This window comes from Pipistrellus hanaki, assembly GCF_964339955.1.
Source record: "Pipistrellus hanaki genome assembly, chromosome: 8".
Taxonomy (NCBI): Eukaryota; Metazoa; Chordata; class Mammalia; order Chiroptera; family Vespertilionidae; genus Pipistrellus; species Pipistrellus hanaki.
In genome coordinates, this window is record NC_140510.1 from 41,502,418 (window position 1) to 41,526,915 (window position 24,498).

General features: G+C 37.2%; 1 protein-coding gene across 6 annotated transcripts in view; it reads right to left on the minus strand.

Annotated features, from left to right (window-relative positions):
- The window catches only part of SCN1A (sodium voltage-gated channel alpha subunit 1), a 121,078-nt gene that overhangs the window by 64,222 nt on the left and 32,358 nt on the right, over positions 1 to 24,498 (minus strand). For all 6 annotated transcript variants that reach the window (XM_084891570.1, XM_084891571.1, XM_084891574.1 and 3 more), the window contains exon 2: positions 10,009 to 10,321. In XM_084891570.1, the coding sequence (XP_084747696.1) occupies positions 10,009 to 10,272 (264 nt within the window). In that variant the 5' untranslated portion in view covers positions 10,273 to 10,321. The remainder of the gene's footprint in view (positions 1 to 10,008; positions 10,322 to 24,498) is intronic.

Below are 24,498 nucleotides of genomic sequence, written 5' to 3' on the forward strand. Positions count from 1 at the left end.
GAGGAAGCTTAACAATGATCATGAACAACAGAAAATGCAGAATACACTATTGGTTATTAAGTTCATGCCTCCTCTTCAAAATTTAAAACAAGCAATTTTCAACTTTTAACATACATTGTGTTCCAAAAATGTGTTTGGAAGTCAATTGTTGAGGACTTTGAACATCTTTTCCCACAACAGAGTACTAGGTTGGGCTGCAGTACACCTCTCTTTTCTTGATAATGCCCTGGCATTGGCACTAGAATTTCCTTGCTCTAACTTCTGCCAGAAGTGGGATCAAACTTTTTCCAGCTCCAGGCTGCTGGCTTAAGAAGAGGTATCATCAGGGAGGGGTAGAATGAGTTCTGGCAGAAGGAGAGGTGCTTCAGAGGCTTGGGGTAGAGAACTGCTTAAAGAAGTCAAGAGATTCCTACTATTGCATATCTCTGGGGACATTTCTCCTCCTGAGGAAATTCCATGGCATCTAATTCTGTTTTCCTTCCTGTGGGCACTCTAAATGGTCTCACCTACTTCCCTGCCTATTTGTTACAACCTGTGGATTCAGGCCACGATTTCTCTCCTTTTTTGGCTCTTGGAGGGATGGGAAGGTCTCTCACAGGTTCTCTACCTGACCCTGAAGTGAGCATGTGGTATTAAAATAACTTCCCTAGTCTCATTCTGCTTTTCCCTTTAGTCTAGTGCCATGGTCAGCAAACTGTGGCTCACGAGCCACATGTGGCTCTTTGGCCCCTTGAGTGTGGATTTTCCACAAAATACCATGGCCTGGGCGAGTGTACTTTGAAGAAGTAGCGTTACAAGAAGTTTAGGTTTAAAAAATTTGGTTCTCAAAAGAAATTTCAATCGTCGTACTGTTGGTATTTGGCTCTGTTGACTAATGAGTTTGCCAACCACTGGTCTAGGAATAATCAATCCAAAGAACAACCTGTGGCACTTGCCTGCTGGGGCCCTTCAAGCTTTAATTCACAACCTTTACCTAATTACACATTGGTCTTTAAGCCAGCAATTACAATCACAGTGCTCTTGGAGGATAGGTGGCAAGGGGTGTCTGCCAATTATTGGTATGCAAATCAGAAATCGTAAACATGCATGAGTGTGTGTGTGTGTGTGTGTGTGTGTGTGTGTGTAGGAATGGGCATGTGTATAATCTCCAGATTTATACAACTCTGAAACTAATTCAAAATTTTAAGCAATATTGCATGAGTCAACAAAACATATCTCTGAGCTCTATTCTTCATAAACAAGTATTTGCTGTAGCCGAAACCAGTTTGGCTCAGTGGTGGAGAGTCGGTCTGCGGACTGAAGGGTCCCGGGTTTGATTCCGGTCAAGGGCATGTACGTTGGCTGTGGGCACATCCCCGGTGGGGGATGTGCAGGAGGCGGCTGGTCGATGTTTCTCTCTCATCGACGTTTCTGGCTCTCTATCTCTCTCCCTTCCTCTCTGTAAAAAATCAATAAAATATATTTTTAAAAAAAGTATTTGCTGTAAGAGCCTGCAAATGAGAAGAATTCGTATGTAGAGAAGAGTCTGTAAAATTGCTGTTGCTGTCCTGTAACTGGGGAAATGGGGGAGGGGGGTGGGGAGGTAGAACCAGTGCAGGAGATGATCTATCGGCGGTGTCAGCTGGGCGCTCATCAGCCAAGGGTGGGGACATCTCTGTCTCTACCACAGAAAGAAAAACTATAACCGCAGGTGAAATGATAAAATCGGGGGTCAAACCTTTCTTAGCCCTGTATCTTATCCCATACAATGAGTGTGGTATACTTTTACTTGTGCAGTTAGCTTTTCATTCAAAAAAAAAAAACACAAAAAACAATTTGAGGCCCAGTTTTAGTGCAGACTTGGTGAGAATTTTATGTCCATTTCTACATCTGAATGGAGAGGATTATAGCAGTACTAACCTCAGACTTCTTTTGAGTATGAATAAAATACAATTGTGAATGCCCTTAAGTTCTAAAGTACCATAAAATGATAAGGATTGAAAGATTCAAAGTGTGTGTCTGTCCGGCTTTCAAGTGTATACACATGTGGACACATGTTTCTGAGAGCAATGCCACTTTCACAATGGAACTCTTTTGTTCAATAACTTTCCTCTCAAATTCCATATTTAGGAAACAATGCCATCAGCTTGTTCCCTCTGATACTCAAACGTTATACTTTCAAAATAGATTCTTATCCTACCCATTATTCTCCCTTTTTTATTGTAAAAAACCTAGACCACGTGTCCAAATGACTCCTATCTTGATCTTTTAAAATGTGAAGAGGCCCAGCTTGCGTGGCTCAGTGGTGGAGTGTCGATCTCTGCACCCTCTCCCAGCTCTAGGCTGTCCATGTAAGAACTTATAATAATTTTGTTTGAGCCAGCTGGCCTGGCTCAGTAGTGGAGTGTCGCCCTATGAACCAGGAGGTCATAGTTTGATTCCCAGTCAGAGCGTATGCTCAGGTTGTGAGATCAATCCCCAGTAGGAGGCGGGCAGATGGCAGCCAAACAATAATTTTCTCTCATCACTGATGTTTCTATCTCTCTCTTCCTCTCTCTTTCTCTTTGAAATCAATAAAAATATATTTAAGATGTAAAGTGGACCATTGTTACTTCTCTACTCAAAGGTTTCTGATAATTCGTTTTGCCCTTAAACTTCAAACTCTTTCGGATGAACTAAAAGGTGCCTTTTGCCTGGCCCCAGGCCCGCATCCCAACCTCATCCTATTCTCTTCTTAGTACAGTCCATCCCCATGACACATCCTCTGATAGACTCTCCTCTTTCTCTAGAAGATGCTTCTTTCTCTCCTTTCTATCCTTCAGATCCCAATTTGAATGCCATTTCTTTACAGAGGCACTCGATTGAAGTGTCCCGAATCTGTCCTCTTTGAAAAATAAGGTGCTTATCAGACAACTACAATCTGGTGGGAAATGTAATTATCTACCTTTTTAGAAGCCGATGCAAACCCAAGGAGTCTCTAAGATTTTAGTTTTTGCAAAGGCAGGGGATGCTCCTGGTGGAGGAAAAACAGTGAGCTTTGGGAAAAACTGCCAGCCTCGGAGGAAAGGGGTACAACTAGCAGAGTGGCATTGGATAGAGGGTCAGGAAAAGCAGTAACAGGCTTATTTAGATTCTATCACTGGTTTATCTTTTCCACTGGTATCATTACTACAAGTGGAGACCCAAAGTGGCATGGCAATGGCCTATGGAAGCGGAGAGATCAGGTTTAAATCTAGTCTCTTTACTTAATATCTTTGTGATCTTAGGAAATTACTTCACCTCAGTTTCGTTATTTTTAAATACAGACAGAAGCTGTCTTGGAAGGACATGTGTTTTAAATAAGAACTGTATGTACCCTGATACATATTGTATAGAATACAGAGCTCCAGTTCTTGCCCGCCTCACATACCTTCTTTAATAGTCCTCATCTATTCCTTTTAGAAAAGCCATTGCGCCATGTCTGCCCTGGTGGCTTCTGATGAGCTGACTCACCCCTTGGCAACCCAGGTGAACATGTGACACTGCTCTGGCTAATGAGACCATCACAAACCCTTGGCCATGTGACCTAATTAGAACCAGTTTCAGGCTTTTGTTAGAGCTTTGAAGAGAGTGTTCTTTTTTGTGGAGTTACTAAGCTGTAGGATGTTAGGTTAGTGCTACTGGTGGCTATTTTTGCCATCCTGTGGGAAGGGCCAACCTCCCAATGCAGCTAGATTGGGTGAAAATAGAACCCAAAATGGAAAAGGACTGTATCCTGATGATGATGTTGTAGGTACTGGGTCCTTCGATGTTAAAATCAGATTCCCTCTCTCTCTCTCTCTCTCTCTCTCTCTCTCTCTCTCTCTCTCTCTCTCTCTCTCTCTCTCTCTCCTTCCTTCCTTCCTCCCTTCCTTCCCTCCTTCCTTCCTCCCTTCCTTCCCTACTTTCTTCCTTTCTCCCTTCCTTCCTCCCTCCCTCCCTCCCTCCCTCCCTCCCTCCCTCCCTCCCTCCCTCCCTTCCTTCCTTCCTTCCTTCCTTCCTTCCTTCCTTCCTTCCTTCCTTCCTTCTTTCCTTCCCTCTCTCCTCCCTCGCTCCCTCCCTCCCTCCCTCTCTCCCTCCCTCCCTCCCTTCCTCCCTCCCTCCCTCCCTTCCTCCCTCTCTCCCTATTTCTTTCTTTCTTTCTTTCTTTCTTTCTTTCTTTCTTTCTTTCTTTCTTTCTTTCTTTCTTTCTTTTTCTTTCTTTCTTTCAACTAGTTTCTGATGCATTTTGGTCACCTTGACTTCAAGGGTCTCTTACTAACCTAGCAGGTATTCAATAAAGGCTAACCATTATTTAATTACTGGCTTATTTAGATTCTATCACTGGTTTATCTTTTCCATCTTATTTCTGAGATAGAGGCTTAGAGGTGACAAAAAAGGAGCTTAAGGAAAAAATCATGGGTGGGGATGAGAGAGAGTTGAAAGTCAATTACACTGTGTTAGATGTAAGGGAGATACTGGTTAACTGGTAATTTGAGAGGAACTAGTAATATGCAAAATATGTTGTAAATTGAGGACTGTCTATATGGTAATTTATGGAATCATAACCTTTTAATTACTATATACTTTTCTGATGTATTATTAAATTTTTTTCAAGAAAAAAAATGCCCTAAACCCAATTAAAAACAAAGTAAATAATTTTCTCTATCCAATATAATAGCTAAAAATTCCTGTAGTAATAACAGACCAGGCCTGAATTTAAAATAGCAAATTTATGTATGACTCTTCATGTAGGCCCAATAAAGAAGGAATATGTACCTTTATAATTTTGTTATTATTTTTTATTTTTAATATATTTTTATTGATTTTAGAGAGGAAGGAAGAGGAGAAGAGAGAGATAGAAACATCAATGATTAGAGAGAATCATTGATTGGCTGTCTCCTGCACGTTCCCCACTGGGGATGGAGCCCACAGCCCAGGCATGTGCCCTTGACCAGAATCGAACCTGGGACCCTTCAATCTGCAAGCTGACACTCTATCCACCCAGCCAAACTGGCTAGGGCTATGCACCTTTTTAAAAAGAGAGAATAAGTTGTTTTTATATGGTCCACTAGAGATTTTTAAAGGATAAATTTCTACATTCCGTAATTAACAAACTTATTCATTCTCACTACAGATCTAAAATACCTCCTTTTATTGTCACTACACTGTCACAATGTCAAAAGGATATTTCCTCCCATGGTGCTAGTGAGTCATCTGTAATTTTAAGAACATGAGGAGGGAGAAGTTTTCTGTAATAAAGAGTGGGTGAAGAATTTGAATGCATAGCCAAATGGTACAAAGTCAACCCAAGCTATGAAAAGTAACTTGAGAAAAAAAATCCCATAAAGAGGGGTTGGGGGGAGGTGAGTTCACAAGTTCAAATGTGCCTTGCCACACAACTATCGTAAATAAGTAAATAAAAGAAATCGAACCCTGAATGGTGTTCTGAAGAACTGGACCGGAGCTCACCTGGCGTGGGGAATTCTATGACAGCATTCTGATAGCACTCTTTTTCCTTTGTTCTTACTTTGGACTTCCGAAGGCTTAAAACATCTGAGGGTCTGGAAAGTCCCTAATGCTTCCATGCACCAGTAGTGCTCATGAAATGGTTGCTACGATTTCTTCAGTTGCTACTACAGTGTCACTGATCATGAATTAAACTACTTTAACAATTTCAGTAAAATTTTTAACATTATGTAATTTGCACACTTTAAACTGGAGCAAAGAAGATAAAAATATGTGGGCATGTGCCATCTGGAAATACACCATCAGCAGTGACAATTCCATAAGCTCACTGAAATTGTCTTTGTGGAAGATGGCAGAGAGCTTAGAGTCGTTTGTATTTCTTACATAATACATTCCATATATGTAATTTAATCAAATGTATAAAAGAAAAGAGATTCTGCAACCATTTTTATAGTAGTATTGCTTTGCTTATTCTATCTAGTATTAAGAAAGAAACTAGAAATTGTGCATTGACAAGAATGACACCTTCATTATTGTACTTGAGAAAAATCTTAGGAAAGTCACTGTCCAAATTGAGGTTTGCATATTCCAACTCACTCAGGCAATACAATCCACATCCTCCATATCAGCAATAGTGGGAAATATCATTCTAAGAAGCATTTTCTCTAGTGACATTTTCACAATTAGACTCTATAGCTATGCCAGTGTATTGCATTGTTTTAATGATGATCACTTTCCCAATCTCAGGTATTCAAGTCACTAAAATAAAATTAGTCATCAAATATCAAAAGAAAAATTTATTATGTTTGAAAGGTTATTATTTTGCTAAGCATTCAAACCTTAATCATAGCAAACACATTCAGAATTTAAGATTATTCCTTTATATAAAATAATACAATTATGAAAGAAAACGTAAGACTAGAAAACTGTATAGGCAACTAGAGAAAGTTTTAAAATATGAAAGTGCAAAATAGTGAAATTTCAAACACGTAACTCAGTCAGGTATCCTAAATATACCACATTGGTTATCAAGGACTTGTCGGAAGTTCCATTTGCATTGCTTTGAATGACTTACATTTGAAGACTCAGTTGATGTCAGCTCAATGTGAAAGCAATGGAAGTGTCTTACCTTGGAGAAAACTCCTTCCTGATAACAATATTTTTCTTATCAGGTTGTTCTACTTGCTCACTGTGATTTGTCCCAAAATGCCAAAATACTTTTCCTTCCTCACACCATGTGCATTTGAAGATAAGGATAGAAGATGTTAATGGCAAGTTTCAATGTGAACCTAACAAGGTTTATAAGGGTTACATCCGCACAAGGATCTGGCTGACTGAGTCATTCCATCAAAGTTGGTCTTTCACACCCAGGTTTAAGACAGTTCTTTTCAGTATTAAAAAGGGTTTGCATAACTTTGTCTTCCATCTGCCTTTATATCCTTGACTAGAGGACAGTACATGAAAATTTGTGCACTCGTATCAAGGTGTGGGGGCGGGGGGGTAATTCCTCAGCCCAGCCTGCACCCTCACACAGTCTGGGACTCCTCAGGGGGTGTCCCCCTGCTGGCTTAGGCCTGATCCTAGGGGAAACAGGCCTAAGCTGGCAGCCAGACATCCCTCTGGCAGCCTGGGAGGCCTCAGGGGATGTCTGACTAACAGCTTAGGCCGGCTCCCGCTGCCTAAGCCATTAGTTGGACATCCTCAGTGCTGCTGAGAAGGCGGGAGAGGCTCCCACCACTGCTGCTGCACTCGCAGCCTTCAGCCCAGCTTGTGGCTGAGTGGAACTCCCCCTGTGGGAGTGCACTGACCACCTAGGGGCAGTTCCTGCGTGGTGGTCAGTACACTTTATAGAGACTGGTCATTCCCGGTCAATTTGTATATTACCCTTTTAATTATATAGGATTATAAATCACTCATTATGAATTAATAATTTTATTTTGGGGCATCCTCTCAAGATAACAAATGTTATCAGTGTGAAACTTTCCTTTAAGTAGGAATGGGGAACCGTTTTTTTGCCAAGGGCCATTTGAATATTTTTTAACATCATTTGCATTATACGAAATTATCAACTTAAAAATTAGCCTGCTACCTAGTCAAACATTTAATTAGCTCACCCCCTCATGACTTGCCCATGACCAGACCAAATGGTTTATCGGGCCTTTCACAGCCCATAGGCTGAGCATTCCCCACCGTGATTTAAATGGAAATATTATTAGATTATCTGATTTTCACATGAAGAATCTCTGCTTTTGTCAAACTGCATTAGTTTGGTCTTTATCAAGATATTCATTTGAAAAAGAAAAAAAATTCATTTGTTGTTTCACAAGTAAGGATATAGCATATAAGCTGGGATGCTAGATGCCAGCCCTGTTTTATGAAGACCCTGTGTAGCTTTAACAATTTTTAGAAGGCGTTTACTACTGGAGAGATGGGGGCTGGGTGTCTTAGAGTAGCAAAAGGCCTTCTGGGGATCAATCCCCCTAACCCATAATTTGAACAGACTGAATATATCCAATGTCTACAGATAAACTAACACATTCTATGGGGTGAATAAATTTCTGTCTAGAACACAGCAGAGTCATTACCTCAATAACGAAGTACCTTTCAATAAGTTAAAATGTTTAAATAATTTAATTATCTGCATTTTTATTTTTCTTATACAAATAAGCCCCTCCTAGTATATTTAATTTGGGCTTTAGCATTTCAGGTGAGATATTAAATTATATTCCAAAGGACTGGTCTTGTCTAATAAAAGGGTAATATGCAAATTGATCATCACTCCAACACACAAGATGACTGCCCCCATGTGGACAAAAGATGGCCACCACAAGATGTCCAGCAGGGGAGGGTACTTTGGGGGGGGGGAGGGGAGGAACCTAGGCCTGCAGGGGAGGGCAGTTGGGGGGAACCAGGCATGCAGGGGAGGGCAGTTAAGGGAGATCATACTTGCAGGGGAGGGCAGTTGGAGGGAACCAGGCCTACAGGGGAGGACAGTTAGGGGTGACCATGCCTACAGAGGAGGACTGTTAGGAGCAATTGGGTTGACAGGGGAGCAGTTAGGTGTCGATCAGGCTGTCAGGGTAGTAGTTAGGGGGTGATCAGGCTGGCAGGGAGGCAAGCAGTTGGGAGCCAGCAGTCCTGGATTGTGAGAAGGATTTCCAACTGACCGTTCAGGCACTGATTTAGGCAGTAAGGCATCACTCAAGGGGTCCCAGATTGGAGACAGTGCAGGCTGGGCTGAGGGACCTGCCCCCTCCCCTCTCCCCCCTCCCTTGTGCACAAATTTTGTACATCGGGCCTCTAGATTAATTATATAGTGAAACTTTTCTTATAATTTGAAAGGCAGTTATGAAATGGATAATCTCTTATCTACTAAGATTTGGCAATACTATAAGTAATGTTAAATAGGGAAAAATAAAATCTTTGGAAAATAATTATCTTTTCCTTTAATGTAAAATGGGCAAGCACTTATTAAAAAATGTGTTACACTTAAACCAGCTATATCCTGAAACTTAAAAGAAAAAAAAAACACACACACACAAACACAATGCTAGTCATCCTTTTGTGAGGGTTTGTGTGTTTTTTTTTCTCTTTAATCTCTGAAATTATAGCAATGAGAAGTGATTTATAAAACTGTCTCAAATCCACATATTAAAATTGACAAACTTATGCATTTGACAAAGGCTAATTTCATGTTATTAAGAACTGTGTCAGCAACAAACAGAGCCTAGTGTATTTTAAGGACCATGTCTAACTAAAATATTTCATTTGTTTAATTAAAATCTTTGTGCCTTATCCTCCTACCAAGAATTCAAAAATATATTGTGCCAGATGAAAAAGATAAAAAAATGTTGCAATTCAAAATCAATACAATAAACATTTTTTATTTTATCTTTTTCTGTAGTGAAATAATAGTCTTAATAAAAGATTGGTGAAATAATAGTCTTAATAAAAGATTGGATGCCTAATGCAAGGTACTTATTTCAAGCATGGATACAGAAAATGGAGGCATTAAAATATCCTTACACGTTCTTCAGAATACTATATTTTTGTTAATTCTTATCAATATAAATATATTTTTACAAAAAATTAAATATTTTTAAAAATTGGAGTTTATATAGCAATGTTCCAGAAATTAACTGATTTATTTATAACAAGAGTTAGAAGTTGAAAACACTTGTGGCATCATAGTTTGCTCCATAAGAAATTAATAATAATATTTTTGAAGCCTTTCAAAATGTGATAGCTCCAGGATTTTCGAGTACAGAAAACATACAATTTTATACTAAATATGATCCTGGGGTAGAAATGTTTAGTTCATTAAATTAGCTGCCTATCACTTAAATTTGTTATTAGGTATCTGTGGTGGTGCATTTGGGACGGCTCCGTCAGTTATGATGTATTTATTTCTCACGTATGTGCATAAACACATGCAAACATGTTTTACTTCTTAAACAGAAGGGTACTTAAGACTGTGCTAATTCAGCCTGTGTGGGTGCTACAACCATCCAGGGTATGCAGTAGGCAATTCACAGCGAAACATGCCTGATAAAAAACACTCACTTTTTTGTTGATGTAATACGGGTCCAGGTCCTCCAAAGGCTCTGACACCATCCCTGAAGGGATGTCTCCATAAATAAAAGGAAGGTTCCTTCCAGCTTCCAAGTCACTGTTTGGCTTTGGGCCATTTTCATCGTCATCTTTCTTGTCTGGTTTGGGATTCTTGGCTTTTTCTTCTGCAATGCGCCTCTCAATAGCCGCAAGAGATTCTCTGGTGAAGAAGTTGAAGCTGTCAGGTCCTGGTGGTACAAGCACTGTTTGCTCCATCTTGTCATCCTGCACATTTTAATTACCATTTACTCCACATATGAAAGTCCTAAAAAAAAAAAAAGTAATGCTGATATTTAAAGGAGATTGAAAGAAGACTTAATAGCTATAAACTCTTACATTAAACACTAGCGCATTGAAATTGTTTCCAATGTAATTGTTAAATGTGAATCTTTTTGTAGTAAGAACATTTAATGTTAGATCTACCATTTTAACAAAGTTTTTAAGTGTGTAAGACAGTATTGTTAACTAGAGGCATGAAATCGTACAGCAGACTTTTAGCACTTATTTCAGTTACTTCAGGAGTGAAAAAAAATCACTAATTGGACTTAAATGAGTTTTTTTCTTCAGCAAACCCTAATATACTAGAGCAGTGGTCAGCAAACTGCGGCTTGCGAGCCACACGTGGCTCTTTGGACTCTTGAGTGTGGCTCTTCCACAAAATACCACGGCCTAGGTGTGTTTATTTTGAAGAAGTGGCATTACAAATGTTTAAGTCTAAAAATTTGGCTCTCAAAAGAAATTTGAATTGTTGTACTATTGACATCTGGCTCTGTTGAATAGTGAGTTTGCCGAGAGTCCTGTACCAGAGTCCTTGATATAAACTGGAACAGATGTAGACCTGAACAGAAACCCCCCATTTTTCTCTCCCACAGGACCTGGTAACTGCCATTCTACTCTTTGCTTCTATGACCATGGCTTAACAGACATGGTTTCTATCTAGGGTTTTATTAACTGTACTAACCTTGTTTATTCAGTCTTATGCTTTGCAGATTCAGGAACGGTGCCATAAATTAAGAAAGTCATTCAAGTCTAGCCTTAATTGAAGTACATTTGGCTAAATACCACCATGTCCCTAATGGGCTGTTCACTGCGTAAGATGCAGAAATGAGGATGCCCCATAGAGACAATGGTTAGTTCATCAACAGGGTGAAGTGAAAGGGAGTTGTCTCTGAGAGGATATAAAACCCAACCCTCTATAGCAGTGGTTCTAAATCTTTCTAATGCCACGACCCTTTAATGGTTCCATAAAATTATTTTTGTTAGTACTTCATAACTGTAATTTTGCTACTGTTATGAGTCATAATGTAAATATCTGTGTTTTCCGAGGGTCTTAGGCAACCCTGCTAGCGGTTCTCAACCTCTGGGTCTCAACCCACAGGTTGAGAACCGCTGCTGTAGAGCCTAAGACCATCGGAAAGGTAGTCAGAACACTTTGCTGCAGCCAGCCTTAATGACCAATCAGGCTGTTCTGATTGGGTCTCCATCTATTCTGAGATGTGAGACAACTAAAACTATGATCTGGTCATGTCATTAGCCATGTTGAGCTTGTCATACTTGAGCACATACAGAAAGAGACAACTAAAGACTGGACAAATGCCTTTTATATGACTAAGAATGACAGAAGGACTAAATAGAAAGTACTAGCATGGGTCATGGTGGAAGATAACTAAAGTTGCTGGAGTCAGCTGGGTTCTCCTATTTCAGGGGGAGGAAATGACCAGAAAGAAGACAGGATACCACAAGCTCAATAGGAACTGCACTATTTTTCTTCACTAAAGCAATAATAATTTCTTGCTGATACTATAGTCCTATAATGCTATAGTCCTATTATGAGAACCTGAGGCAAAACTCTCAACTCCAGATAGCAGAGTCAGACTTGATCTGATGCCAGAGGCCAAATCCCAAATGTATTATTTTCAGGCATATTTAATATGAGCTCAAATTTCACAGTTATTATTGAGCCAGAACTTCCCAGAGCCTATGCTACTGCTTGGCCATAAGGTTTGTTTGGATACTGCATTAACTCATTAAGGTCAGCAAGCTATGATACAGTTAATTGCATCTTTATATATATATATATATATATATATATATATATATATATATATATATATATAGGAATCACAATAAAATTGTAGCTGTAACTGATCTTTGACAAAGGGACAAAGGCAATATAAAAGAGCAAACATAGTCTTCTCCAAAACATAGTGCTGGACAAAATGGACCTCCACATGATTTTATATATATACTAGAGCCCAATGCACAAAATTCATGCAAGGGCCTTGGCCCTGGCTCCTGCCCACCTCCGCCACGGCCAAGGGCCACTGCTGCCTTTGCCACAGCCCTTGCCCACTGCGGCTTTGTCAGAAGGAAGGACATCAGAAGGACGTCTGGTCTAATTAGCATATAATGCTTTTATTATTATAGAATACATACACACACACACACACACATGTAGACACAGTTCCTATCACTTTACAAAATTTAACTCAAAATTGATCACAGATCTAAAGGTAAATTTTAGAACTATGAAACTTCTACAAAATAAATTAGAATAAAATTCAAATGATCTTTGGTTTGGCAATGACTTTTTAATGAACACTAAAAGCACAATCTATTAAAGGAATAATTGATAAGCTAGACTTAATTAAAACTAAAACCTCTGCTCTGTGAATTATAATATCAACTAAACAAAAAGGCAATCCACAGAAAATATTTGCAAAACCAAAGTTGATAAAGGACTCCTATCCAAAATATACAAAGAACTCTTTAAAAAAAAATATATATATATATATACATATACATATATATATGTTATTATTATTATTATTATTAATTTTTTTTACAGAAAGGAAGAAGAGGGATAGAGAGTTAGAAACATCGATCAGCTGCCTCCTATACACACCCTACTGGGGATGTGTTGGCAACCTAGGTACCTGCCCTTTACCAGAATTGAACCTGGAACCTTTCAGTCTGCAGGCCGACGCTCTATCCACTGAGCCAAACTGGTTAGGGCCAAAATATACAAATAACTCTTAAAGTACAACAATAATAAAACAAAGAAATTAATTTAAAAACCAGGCCAAAGCCCTAAAAAATACCTCATCAAAGAAGACAGATGTTAAATAAATATATGAAAAGATGCTCCATATCATATGTCATCAGGGAAAAGCAAAGTAAAACAACTACATACCTAATAAAATGGCCAAAACCCAGAACACTGACACCACCACATGCTGACAGGGATGTGGCTCATTCACTGTTACTGGGAATGCAATACCAACACTGAATGCTACAGTCACTATTGAAGACAGTGTGGTATTTTCTTACAAATGAAAACTTACTCTTACCATACAATCCAGCAATTGCCCTCCTTGATATTTACCCAAATGAGCTGAAGACTTACGTCCTAAAAAACCTGCACATGGATGTTTATAGCAGTTGCATTCAAAATTGTCATAATTAGAAGCAACCAAGATGTCCTTCAGTAGATACATGGATACAGGCAAGGGAATATTATTTAGTGCTAAAAAAAAAAAAAAGAGCTATCAAGCTATGAAGCCACATGGAGGAAAACAAATGCATATTCCTAAGTGGAAGAAGTCAATGAATCTGGAAAGGATGCATACAGTCTGATTCCAACTCTATGACATTCGGAAAAAGGCAAACCTATGAAGACAATAAAAAGATCAGTGGTTGCCAGGCTTGGGGAAGGGAAGGATGAATAGCAAAGGCACAGAGGACTTTTAGAGTAGTGAAATTTTTCTGTATGATACTGTAATGGTGGATACAGGCCATTATGTATTTCTCCAAATCCATAGAACATTCAATTCCAAGAGTGAACTCTAATGTAAATTATGAACTTTGAGTGATAATGAAGTGTCATTGTAGGTTCTTTGATATAGCAAATGTGACATTCTGGAGTGCTGTGGATGGTGGAGGGTACTTTTGTGGGGCTGGGCATGTATAGGAACTCATTCCTACTCAATTTTGATATGAACCAAAAAAAAAGGCTATTTAAAAGGGGAAAATACATTTGATGAAAATTTTATGAATAAAAAGTGAGTGTTTTTTTAAGTTTTGAATAAACTGAAAAGAAATATAAATGGATGAAAAGGAACATCTTATTCTTGGATAAAAATACAATATAATAAAGATATGAAACTTTCCTAAATTGATGAATGATTTAATATGGCCCCTACAAAAATAGCAAAATGTTTAGAACTATACAAACTTATTTGAAACTTCATAGGGAAAATCAACCAAACAAAAATAACCAGAAAATTCTTAAAATAAACTCTGACTTAAAATTCCTCTTTATTGTAGAAGCCATGGTAAATCAAAGTGTTTAAAATTTCCAAAAAATAAATTAATATATTTTTCAATGATTTATTTAAGTTTAGTTTTATCACATTATAATGTAATAATATAGTTCATACCATTTCTATTTGTAGAATTTATTTAATTTTCTTTTTGTCCTAATTGAGGTTGATTTTAAAAAATATATATTTTATTGATTTTTTACAGAGAGGAAGAGAGAGGGATAGAGAGTTAGAAACATTGATGAGAGAGAATCATCAATCAGCTGCCTCTTGCACACCCCCCACTAGCTATGTGCCCGCAACCAAGGTACATGCCCTTGACCGGAATTGAACTCAGGACCTTTCAGTCCACAGGCCAACGCTCTATCCACTGAGCCAAACCAGTTTTGGCTTGAGGTTGTTTTTTAAATGATTTCCCAGAACACGGGAAATAAGATTATTATTTGTCTTAAAAATATAGAGTTCAGTATATTTCAATTCAACTTACCTTTTCTTTTCTTTTTGATTGGGATAATTTGTTGGTTCTTATTTTTATTTTTTTTTAAAGACTTTATATATATCTTCCTATTTATTTATTTATTTATAGATTCTTTATTGTTTAAAGTATTATACACATTACTACATATGTCTCCTTTTTTCCTCATTGACCTCTTCCCAGTCACCAACACCCTCCAACATCCAACATATACCTTAACCCCCCTCGTGTCTGTGTCCATTAATTTATCCTTTTTCTTATCTTACTCAGAGATTCTATATCTGTACATATTTTTATTCTAATTGATTTATTATGAGTTAAAATAGGTGAATTCAAGTCTATTTTTAATGTGTTCCTATTTATTTTCATAGTTTCTACACTTTTTGTTTTATAAATGTAAATGCTATGTTATCTGGAATGTAGATATTGCTTATGATTTAATCTTTGGAATAAATTAAACCTTTTACTACCTTACATAGTCCTTGTATCACTTTTTGTAATTTTTTTCCTCTAAAGACAACTCTGTCTATTACCATAAAATGACTTCTACTTTGTTCTCTTTGCATTTTTCTGGTAGGTTTTGTCCATTTATTTGGTTTCATCTTTTCTATTTCACTGCTTTAGTGCTTGCATTCACATGTATATGTTTAGATTTTATATAAATGGTCCTATATATATGCAAATATATAAGATCATTGTGATCAATTTGTGCCTTTAAAGGGAATTCCATATTGGAGATCATTGTCCATAAAGTTATGTAGATGGAACAGAAACATTTTACTAAAAGCCTACTTATTGTCCCGAAATAGTCAAACTATGAAAGCCCTCTATGCAAATCTTCCTAATCACTGGCTATCAGTGCCAACTGGAGAAGTAAATAACCAGAAAGCTAGAAGAAAAAATTTTACACTAGCAAATATGATCACTTCAAATATAGCATATAAAATTATAAATTAATTCAAATACTGGAATAACATTTATATGTGAGCAATTTAACCCATATTATAATGATATCACATTGAGGTTAATGAAAGTGTTTTTTCAACTCTAAGTATATCTTATATTCAAATAGTTTTAAAAATAAACCTTGTGTTACTGTAATTACAATAATAAAATTTTTAAATATAGATTTCCTATGGAATATCTTAAAAATGTTAAATGTAATGAATATTAACACCTTGTCTGTAACATTATAGAAAGAATTCTGAATTATATTTAAAATCTGTACGTACTTTGCTAAAAAATACAGAAATAAATCGTGAGTTTTCTATCTATATTATACCTCTCTCTTTTTAAAAAATATATTTTTATTGATTTCAGAGAGGAAGGAAGAGGGAGAGACAAATAGAAATACCAATGATAGGCGAGAATCATTGACTGGCTTCCTCCTGCAACGTGGTCATATGCCCTGACTGAGAATCAAACCAGGACCTCTTTTTTCCTAAGACTCTTAACCGCTGAGCCATGCTGGCCTGGCATACCTCACTCTTAGTGTAAAATTTTTACTGAATACTTAAATGGTCCTAATTTCTGAAACTATATCTCATTAGACATGGGAGAGAGGAACCTCACAGAATCTGTAGTTTTGTCTTTCCCCTTTCTCTGTTCATGAGAAGAAGCATTGAAATATGTGAAAAGCAACATAACTCTTTTGGTGAGAAAATACTTTGACATATTTCCCTTATGAATAATGACAGGCACTTAGACAAAATAAAAAGAGAACAGAGAGAAAGAGTGAAGACTAACTACTACTAGTAACAATAGCTAGAAACAAACAAAATAAATAAAAGGAAGTATATGTTAACAGACAGTAAATCTGAAAGAACAACAAAAGGATGCTGGGAATAAGGAGTGTAGTGGGCAATAGAAAAATGATAATTTTTTTTTAAAAGAAAGACAAACAAAGCTAAAGTAGAAACCAATGAGAAAAGAACTCCTAAAGAAGAAAAAATAATCCAAAAGAAAATAAATGGAAGCCAGAGGCTGTGGGGAAAATTTTTTTATTTATAAGCGAAGTAGAATTTGTGAATGGAAAGAATTAGTAAAGTAAAGCGATATTATGACCAATATTAATTAATATGGGTGAAAGAAGAATAAAAGGAGGACATTTATTAGAATGTGCAAATAATAAATAAAAGCAACAATACATTCTGGTGATATAAAACTGATGTAAAAGAGGAGGTGCTGAGTCAGTAGCATTAGAATGATATTTTAGTATACTACACCTTTGCAGGGGATTTGTCAGATCTAAAAGTTACTAATGATAATGCTCTGCATCACTTCTAAAACTTTCCTATTTCATTCCATACATTATTATAATCAATATTTTAGTCTGGATGAGGTTTTTGCTTCTGGATATCTCATATCTCTCTTTCATGGCAATTATACACGTATTACATGATGGACTTGAGCAAGCATCTATCACAGACAAAGACTTTGTCCTGAGGTGGCTGGGTGAGCAATATGGTTTTGGTTACCCTCTTAGCATAGATGGAGAAGCTTCATTTAATGTAAGCATGACTACTGAGGTCTCACAGTTCCAACTGCTTTGGGCATCTGTATTTTTCCACCCACAAATATATCTATAATAGCTCAGAATGGAGTATTTCATTTGCATTGTGGCATTTCACACAAAGGTCTTAATCTTATAAATGCTTTGGTACTTAAAGAAATATGACCATTTATACATTAATTACTATTCAACTTCTTTTGGGGAGCACCTCTGGCCATGACTACTCACGCCTAACTCTGGAGTTTGGTTAACAGTCCCTTTGGGTTTTCACACAAAGCTACACTCCCCAAGCACACCTCTATGAGGTTATAAGGTGATACTCAGTTACATATCTGTCTTAGTCTTCAATTTAATTGCTGTCTTTGTTAAGAATCCGTGTGAGAATTGCCCATAAGAGATTTTCAACATCCACGACTTTGCATTCTGATGCCATTGTGGATTTAGTAACATAACCAGTAACATTTCATGGGAATTGTTTTTGTTTGTTTAACAATGTTCTTACCTTCCATGCTGTTTTTAAAACCTAAAAGTGATTCCCTCTCTCCATTCCTCTCCCCCAACAATGCTGAGACAATCATTTCATCTTTTGATCCAAGCTTCTACTGATGCTATTGTAATCTATTAGAATATTGCTATTATTTAATGCCTTATTTGACCCCGCAAGAAATTTACAAGGAAAAAAATTGACTGGTTGATGAGTCTCAGAATGTCATGGGTTATAGCTTTTAAGTGCTTCTTTTTTGACAAGAGTATATATGTAACTTGTAATGTACTGTAATCTTATTCTGATGTTGATGTGGAGCAGGTCATTAGAGTTTACAACACAGGCTTTCCGAAGAGAAGATTTAGTTTGCTTCAACCTTTGAACTTCTGAAATGTTAAATAAGTTAGTTTAAGAAAATCAGACAAAGATAAGTAAATCATAAAATCCAGAAAGAGTAAACAGCCGAAACCGGTTTGGCTCAGTGGATAGAGCGTCGGTCTGCGGACTGAAAGGTCCCAGGTTCGATTCTGGTCAAGGGCATGTACATTGGTTGCGGGCACATCCCCAGTAGTGGGTGTGCAAGAGGCAGCTGGTCGATGTTTCTCTCTCATCGACGTTTCTAGCTCTCTATCTCTCTCCCTTCCTCTCTGTAAAAAATCAATAAAATATATTAAAAAAAAAAAGAAATAGCAAACAATGAAAGCAAAGTTAGAGAGCATCTAATCCAGTCCTCTCACTTAACACAGAACAAAGTGACATTTCTTTGTTTAGAATTTGTGTGCTTCCTACCTCCAAAATAAATATGTGATTTGTCCAGGGTCACACAGCTTATTAATGATAGGGCTGGAATCAGAACTTTTATTTCCTGATTCCCAAACCAGTGCCTGCCAGTTTCTAATAATCCATAATAATAAAAGTATAATATGCTAATTAGACTGCGCAGCTGAATGACCTTCCGGATGTCATTCCAGATGTCCTTCCTGGTGAAGTTGCTGCAGCAGGGGTTGAGGCACAGGTAGTTAGGGGTGATCAGGCAGGCAGGCAAGCAGTTAGTGGCATCAGGCAGGCAGGCAGAGTGCTTAGGTGTGATCAGGCAGGCAGGTAGAGTGGTTAGGGGTGATCAGGCAGGCAGGCGTGTGAGCAGTTAGAAGCCAGTGGTTCCGGATTGAGAGAGGGATGTCTGACAGGGATTGGGCCTAAACCGGCAGTTGGATATCCCCTAAAGGGTCCCGGATTGCGAGACAGTGCAGGCCAGACTGAGGGACCCTTCAACCCCTCTCCCCCCACCATGTACAAATTTTGTGCACTGGGCCTCTAGTTCTGAAATAATTTTCAAGTTCTAAAATGACTATAAACTTAAATAAAATATATGCAAATATAACAGTAGCCATATTAAACTAGTATTCACTCAATAAATTGTATTCCTTGTAGAAACACAAAACAAATCTAGTAAATGAAGTATTTTGGCATAAATAGAGACCATCTTTAAAAATCTGGAGAAAAAAAACAAGACCAAAAAAAATGCTCATAATTTTTGAATTTAGAAATTATATTATACAGGTTTAAAACCTGATGAACTATATTACCACAGTCAATTTATATTTTATTTCTAAAACTAAAAAAATTTGGTAAACCTGGTTATTTTTAGTTATCAATTGAGCAAATCACTTTATGTAATTCACCTGTCCCACTTAATCTTCCCAAAGGTTTCCTAACACCAAAGTTATAACATAGTCATACAATATTTATGGATCTTGACCACCTTATACTATATCATTTGAAGCGGGGAAAAGTCATATATCTGCAATTCTATCTTTAAAAGGGGAAAAGTCATATATCTGCAATTCTATCTTTAAAAGGGCTTGATTTTCACACTGAGGAGAAAATAGACTCCTGCCAAAATGACTGCCAGCTCCTTGTAGCGTCCCTCTCCTATTCTGGGACACACACCATCTGGACATGACAAATCGTGGAGAAGTATTTTTGAGATGCTTTTGTGATGTTTCTGCCACCCACTTTACAAAAGACTGTTACTGCCGCTAATAACAAAAATGACCAGGTGCAATGTTATTCTTACAGTTGAGATCTCACATAACTTTTTTAACACCCAAGGAAGAAATTGCTGTCCATAAAATTTCACAAGCCTAGGAAATATTGCTTTATAAATTTCTTTTTTAGAAATAATTTAGTTTACTATGTTTGTGACATGTATTTCATTTGGTTTAATCATAATATCTATATTTAGTATTACAATTGGGATTAACTAAACAACATATTTCATACCTGTGTTTAAAACATTTTCATTCTTTAATAACTTTATTATCCACCCTTAAGTTTTCATGGTACATGCAGATTACATTTAAAATAAGGTCACATAACTAACATATGTCTCCCACTTCATTTGTGTGTTTTTTTAAGAGCATTTTTCAGGAGATTCTAATAATAAATTACAAACTACAAAATTCACTCAGTCTATGACTGCCTTTGCCAATCCAATATCTATAAAATGCATTGTTCAAATTGACTACATAATTAATTACTCTGTTGAATAGATGGTCTATATTAACTTCAGGTACTAATGCAAAGTTAACATAAATAGTATGATAAAAAGTGCTGTATGGCAAACTAAAATAAAACACTGCATTCTAGGCATATTTAGAATCAAGAAATATATAACACATCACTTTTATTAATAAAATTGTGCAACCCGGGGCACTGTATAGCTATTGAATCAAATGTTTAGAAAAGCATAATGGGATCTAACATTCCAGTCACATCAGTTGAAGTTAACTTTGAATATAATCCTAGTTTAGGAATATGTTTGAGGCAGTATGTAATGAATTTTAAAAAATGCACAAGCCCACCTGATTAGCATGGCTCAGTGGTTGAGTGTTGACCTATGAACCAGGAGGTCATGGTTTGATTCCTGGTCAGGGCACATGCCTGGGTTGCAGGCTAGATTCCCAGTGTGGAGAGTGCAGAAAAGGGCCAATCAACGATTCTCTCTTATTGTTGCTTCTATCGCTCTTTCCCTCTCCATTCCTCTCTGAAATCAATAATAAAAATATATTTTCAAAGATACCTAGGCCCACTCAAATTAGTTCCCATATTGTGCTTGACTATTTATGGCGCTGTAGCCCATAGGTTTGTACTCTTGCTCCACACAGAACTTTCTTATGCAAATTTAAGTCTAATAGATATTATCCTGTCTTTAATCCTATTTTCCTTGCCATATGGTAAATTTTATTTGGCAAAATAATTCATCGGGTCCAGTTTTATGTGCAATTACTATTTTCAGATTATGCCTTCAACTATACCATCGGATTGTTTCCTGAATTCCGGAAACCACTCAACCCAGTAAGACATAACTTGCACTTAAGTAAAATGATGCTTTGACAGTATGAGGTACTGAGATATATGTGTCCTACATTTAGACTGAGAGCCTTAGCCATTAGAAAATCATTATGTGGTAGCATAGTTTACTGAAATATAAATTTGTGTGTGCTGTGCTTATAATTTTTCCTTTATCAGTTCAAGCAAATTGAATTATGAGGTTTCTAATACCTCATTTTTTGAAGGTATATCTGGAGGAAAGGAAAAATGAAGTCACAGGGCAAATCAAATTAACTAGTTTCATGTGGCCTCAAAATGTGTAAATAATGATGTTTATACTAAGGACTTTGGCTTCCATTTTTAACAGAAATCTCATATAGACGATTTTGAAAATCCAGTTCCTGGCATGGATCATATGTTTGCTCACATGTTAATTGGTATGGTTTATTTGATTACTAGAGGCCTTGTGCAAGAAATTTGTGCATGGGGGGGGAGAGAGGGTTGTCCCTCAGCCCAAACTGCACCCTCTCCAATCTGGGACATCCCTTTCACAATCCAGGACTGCTGGCTCCCAACTTCTCGCTTGCCTGCCTGCCTGATCATCCCCCAACCACTCCCTTGCCAGCCTGATTGATGCCTAACTGCTTTCCTGCTGGCCCAATTGCCACGAACTGCCCTTCCCTGATGGCCTTGTTGCCCCTAACTGCCCTCTCCTGCAGGTCTGGTCCCCCCCAACTGCCCTCCCCTGCAGGCCTGGGTCTCCCCTCCCCCCCCACAACTGCCCTCCCCTGCTGGCCATCTTGTGGCAGCCATATTGTGTCCTCATGGTGACAGCCATTTTTGACCACCTCAGGGCCGCCATCTTGTGTGTTAGAGTGATGGTCAATTTGCATATTACCTCTTTATTATATAAGATAAAATTTATCAATGTGAGATTATCCTCAAAGGTTTGGGTAGTGCATCTTTCTACATCAATGACTTTTCTCCTTTGTTGATTTTATCACTTCACGCTTGCCTTGATAGGTCTGATACATGCATATTTCACAAGGAACGAGTGAGAAGGTAATTTCAGATGACTATGGATAAAACTGCTAAACCTAAACAGCCATATAACAAGAAAAATACTCTTAAACATCTATGTGCATCATAAACCTAAATATATTTTTGAGAGATAAGGCAATTATATTTCCCCTTCAATCTTAGAGGTGATAGAATAAATTTCTATCAAAAGCGTAAGGACAAGTAGGAATTGGCAACACTTAACTCTCCTTACACACAGTTAGGCCATAAAGTCTTCCCTAGTTACACAGTTGACAGCTTACACAGTTGACTTGGACAATACAGATTTTAACAGCTCAGGGCCACTTATACATGATTTTTTCAATATAATACAGTATATAATACATATAGCATATAAAATCTGCGTTGATCAACTGTTTATTGTAAGGCTCCCTATTAACAGAAAGTTATTCATAGTTAAGTTTTGGAGGAGTCAAAAGCTATCCATGTGTTTCTGACTGCATGGAGGGTTAATACACCTAATCCCTCATAATTCAATTTTATTATCTCTATCACTCACTGTGCAGAGACAGATATTTTCTTATAAAATGTAACTATATTGTACACTGAACATAGCTACAAAATTTTTTTTACCTCCCCTATCACCCAGAAGAGTGATATGTACCAAATATTTTGGTTCATTGGACAATTATTCATTAAAATTCATCTTTTAAGCAAAATTCTATATTCCCAAACCTAATATTTTATATTATCTACTGGCTCATTCATATTTCTATTTGCCATTCTTAATCAAATAATCCAAGCTTAAGGTTTCATGTTTTTAAGAGTTGTGCTTAAGATAACACAATTTACCAAACTACATTTACATTCTTTTTCAGCTACTGGCACTTTATTGCACCGTAGGCTGCACGAAACAGATGGACATAATGAGCTAACCTGCATTATATTTTTGTTTTTTTAATCCCCTCCTGAACGATGATTCTAATGGAAAAGAGAACGAAACAGCTGACTAACTGACGGGGCAAGTTATACAATGCAGAGTTCTGAAGCTCGCACCAATGCGGCACAGAGAGGCTGCAGCGAGGCTACCAATAAAACCGTGCCTGGAGTCGCACTGCTTGTTTTCAACTGAGAAAAAAAAGGCATGTCTTTTCCTTTCTTTCTTTCTTTTTCTTTTTTATTTATTTATTTATTTTTTTAACTGACATGACTAATCTGACATCACTGGCTATAAGGAAAGGTATTTACCTTAGGAAATTATTTAGAAGGTTTTTGAAAATAGAGACATAGAACTTTTAAATATTTTAATTTATTACTCAAAGCAGAGGGGCCTTCCAGGAGAGACTTTGATGCTACTGATTTGAATAAAGAAATGAGTGCTAAACTTATTGTGGGTTTAATTTAGATTGAGGTTCATTTTAGAAACGGCTGTAAAAACACAGGGATTGAATGGCGCTGGTAGAGGCGTTAACTGAGCTGCAGAGAAGAGGCTGGCTGGCCTGTTACATGTGCAGGCATTACTCAGCACTTTAGACATTCCCACAAACTGGTCAATCTTGCCAGCTGCACAAGCAGGTTGAGACCCTTTTTACTGCTGCTTCACTGTTTGTTTTTCCACCAAAGGAAGAAAAGACAACTTGAGCATTAAGGAAAAAGGCAAATTGTGCAACTATTCAATAAGAACTAAATCAACTCAATCTCTTTTGTCCTATATTCTCCTCCAACTCCCCTAGAAATATACCTATAATCATCCTGTCTGTCATGTTAGAGAACCAAAATGTGTGCAGCACTATGCTCGGTAAATGGTTTGTTTTTTGAATGAATGAATGAATGAATGAATGAATTCATAATCAATGGCTTATCCTAGGCAATCTGATTACTACACAAGTCATAAGACAGCAACATCACTATCCTAGACTCCTATCTCATTCTGACACACATGCTATCACTAAACTAAGAGAACTAAAACATATGGCCACAATGAAAATTTTTAGAGCTTCATTCATATAAAAATTCTCCTTTCTTTGAAATCCAAGGCTGTAACATAAAAATTTAATTAAAGGAATATTTTTATATTTGTGAACCAAAATTTTATGGAATGTTGATTATTGTTTTTCTAATAAACTCTGAACTTTGAGGATATAAAAATCACCTGGAGAGCTCTTTGAAAATGCATAGTCTAAGGTCCCACCCCAAGGTGTTGTTTTAGAGCTCTGAAGTTGGGTCCAAAAACTGTCCTTAAAACACCTATCCAGGTGATTAGGATATAGTGCTTGTACTTTATTAATAGACATAT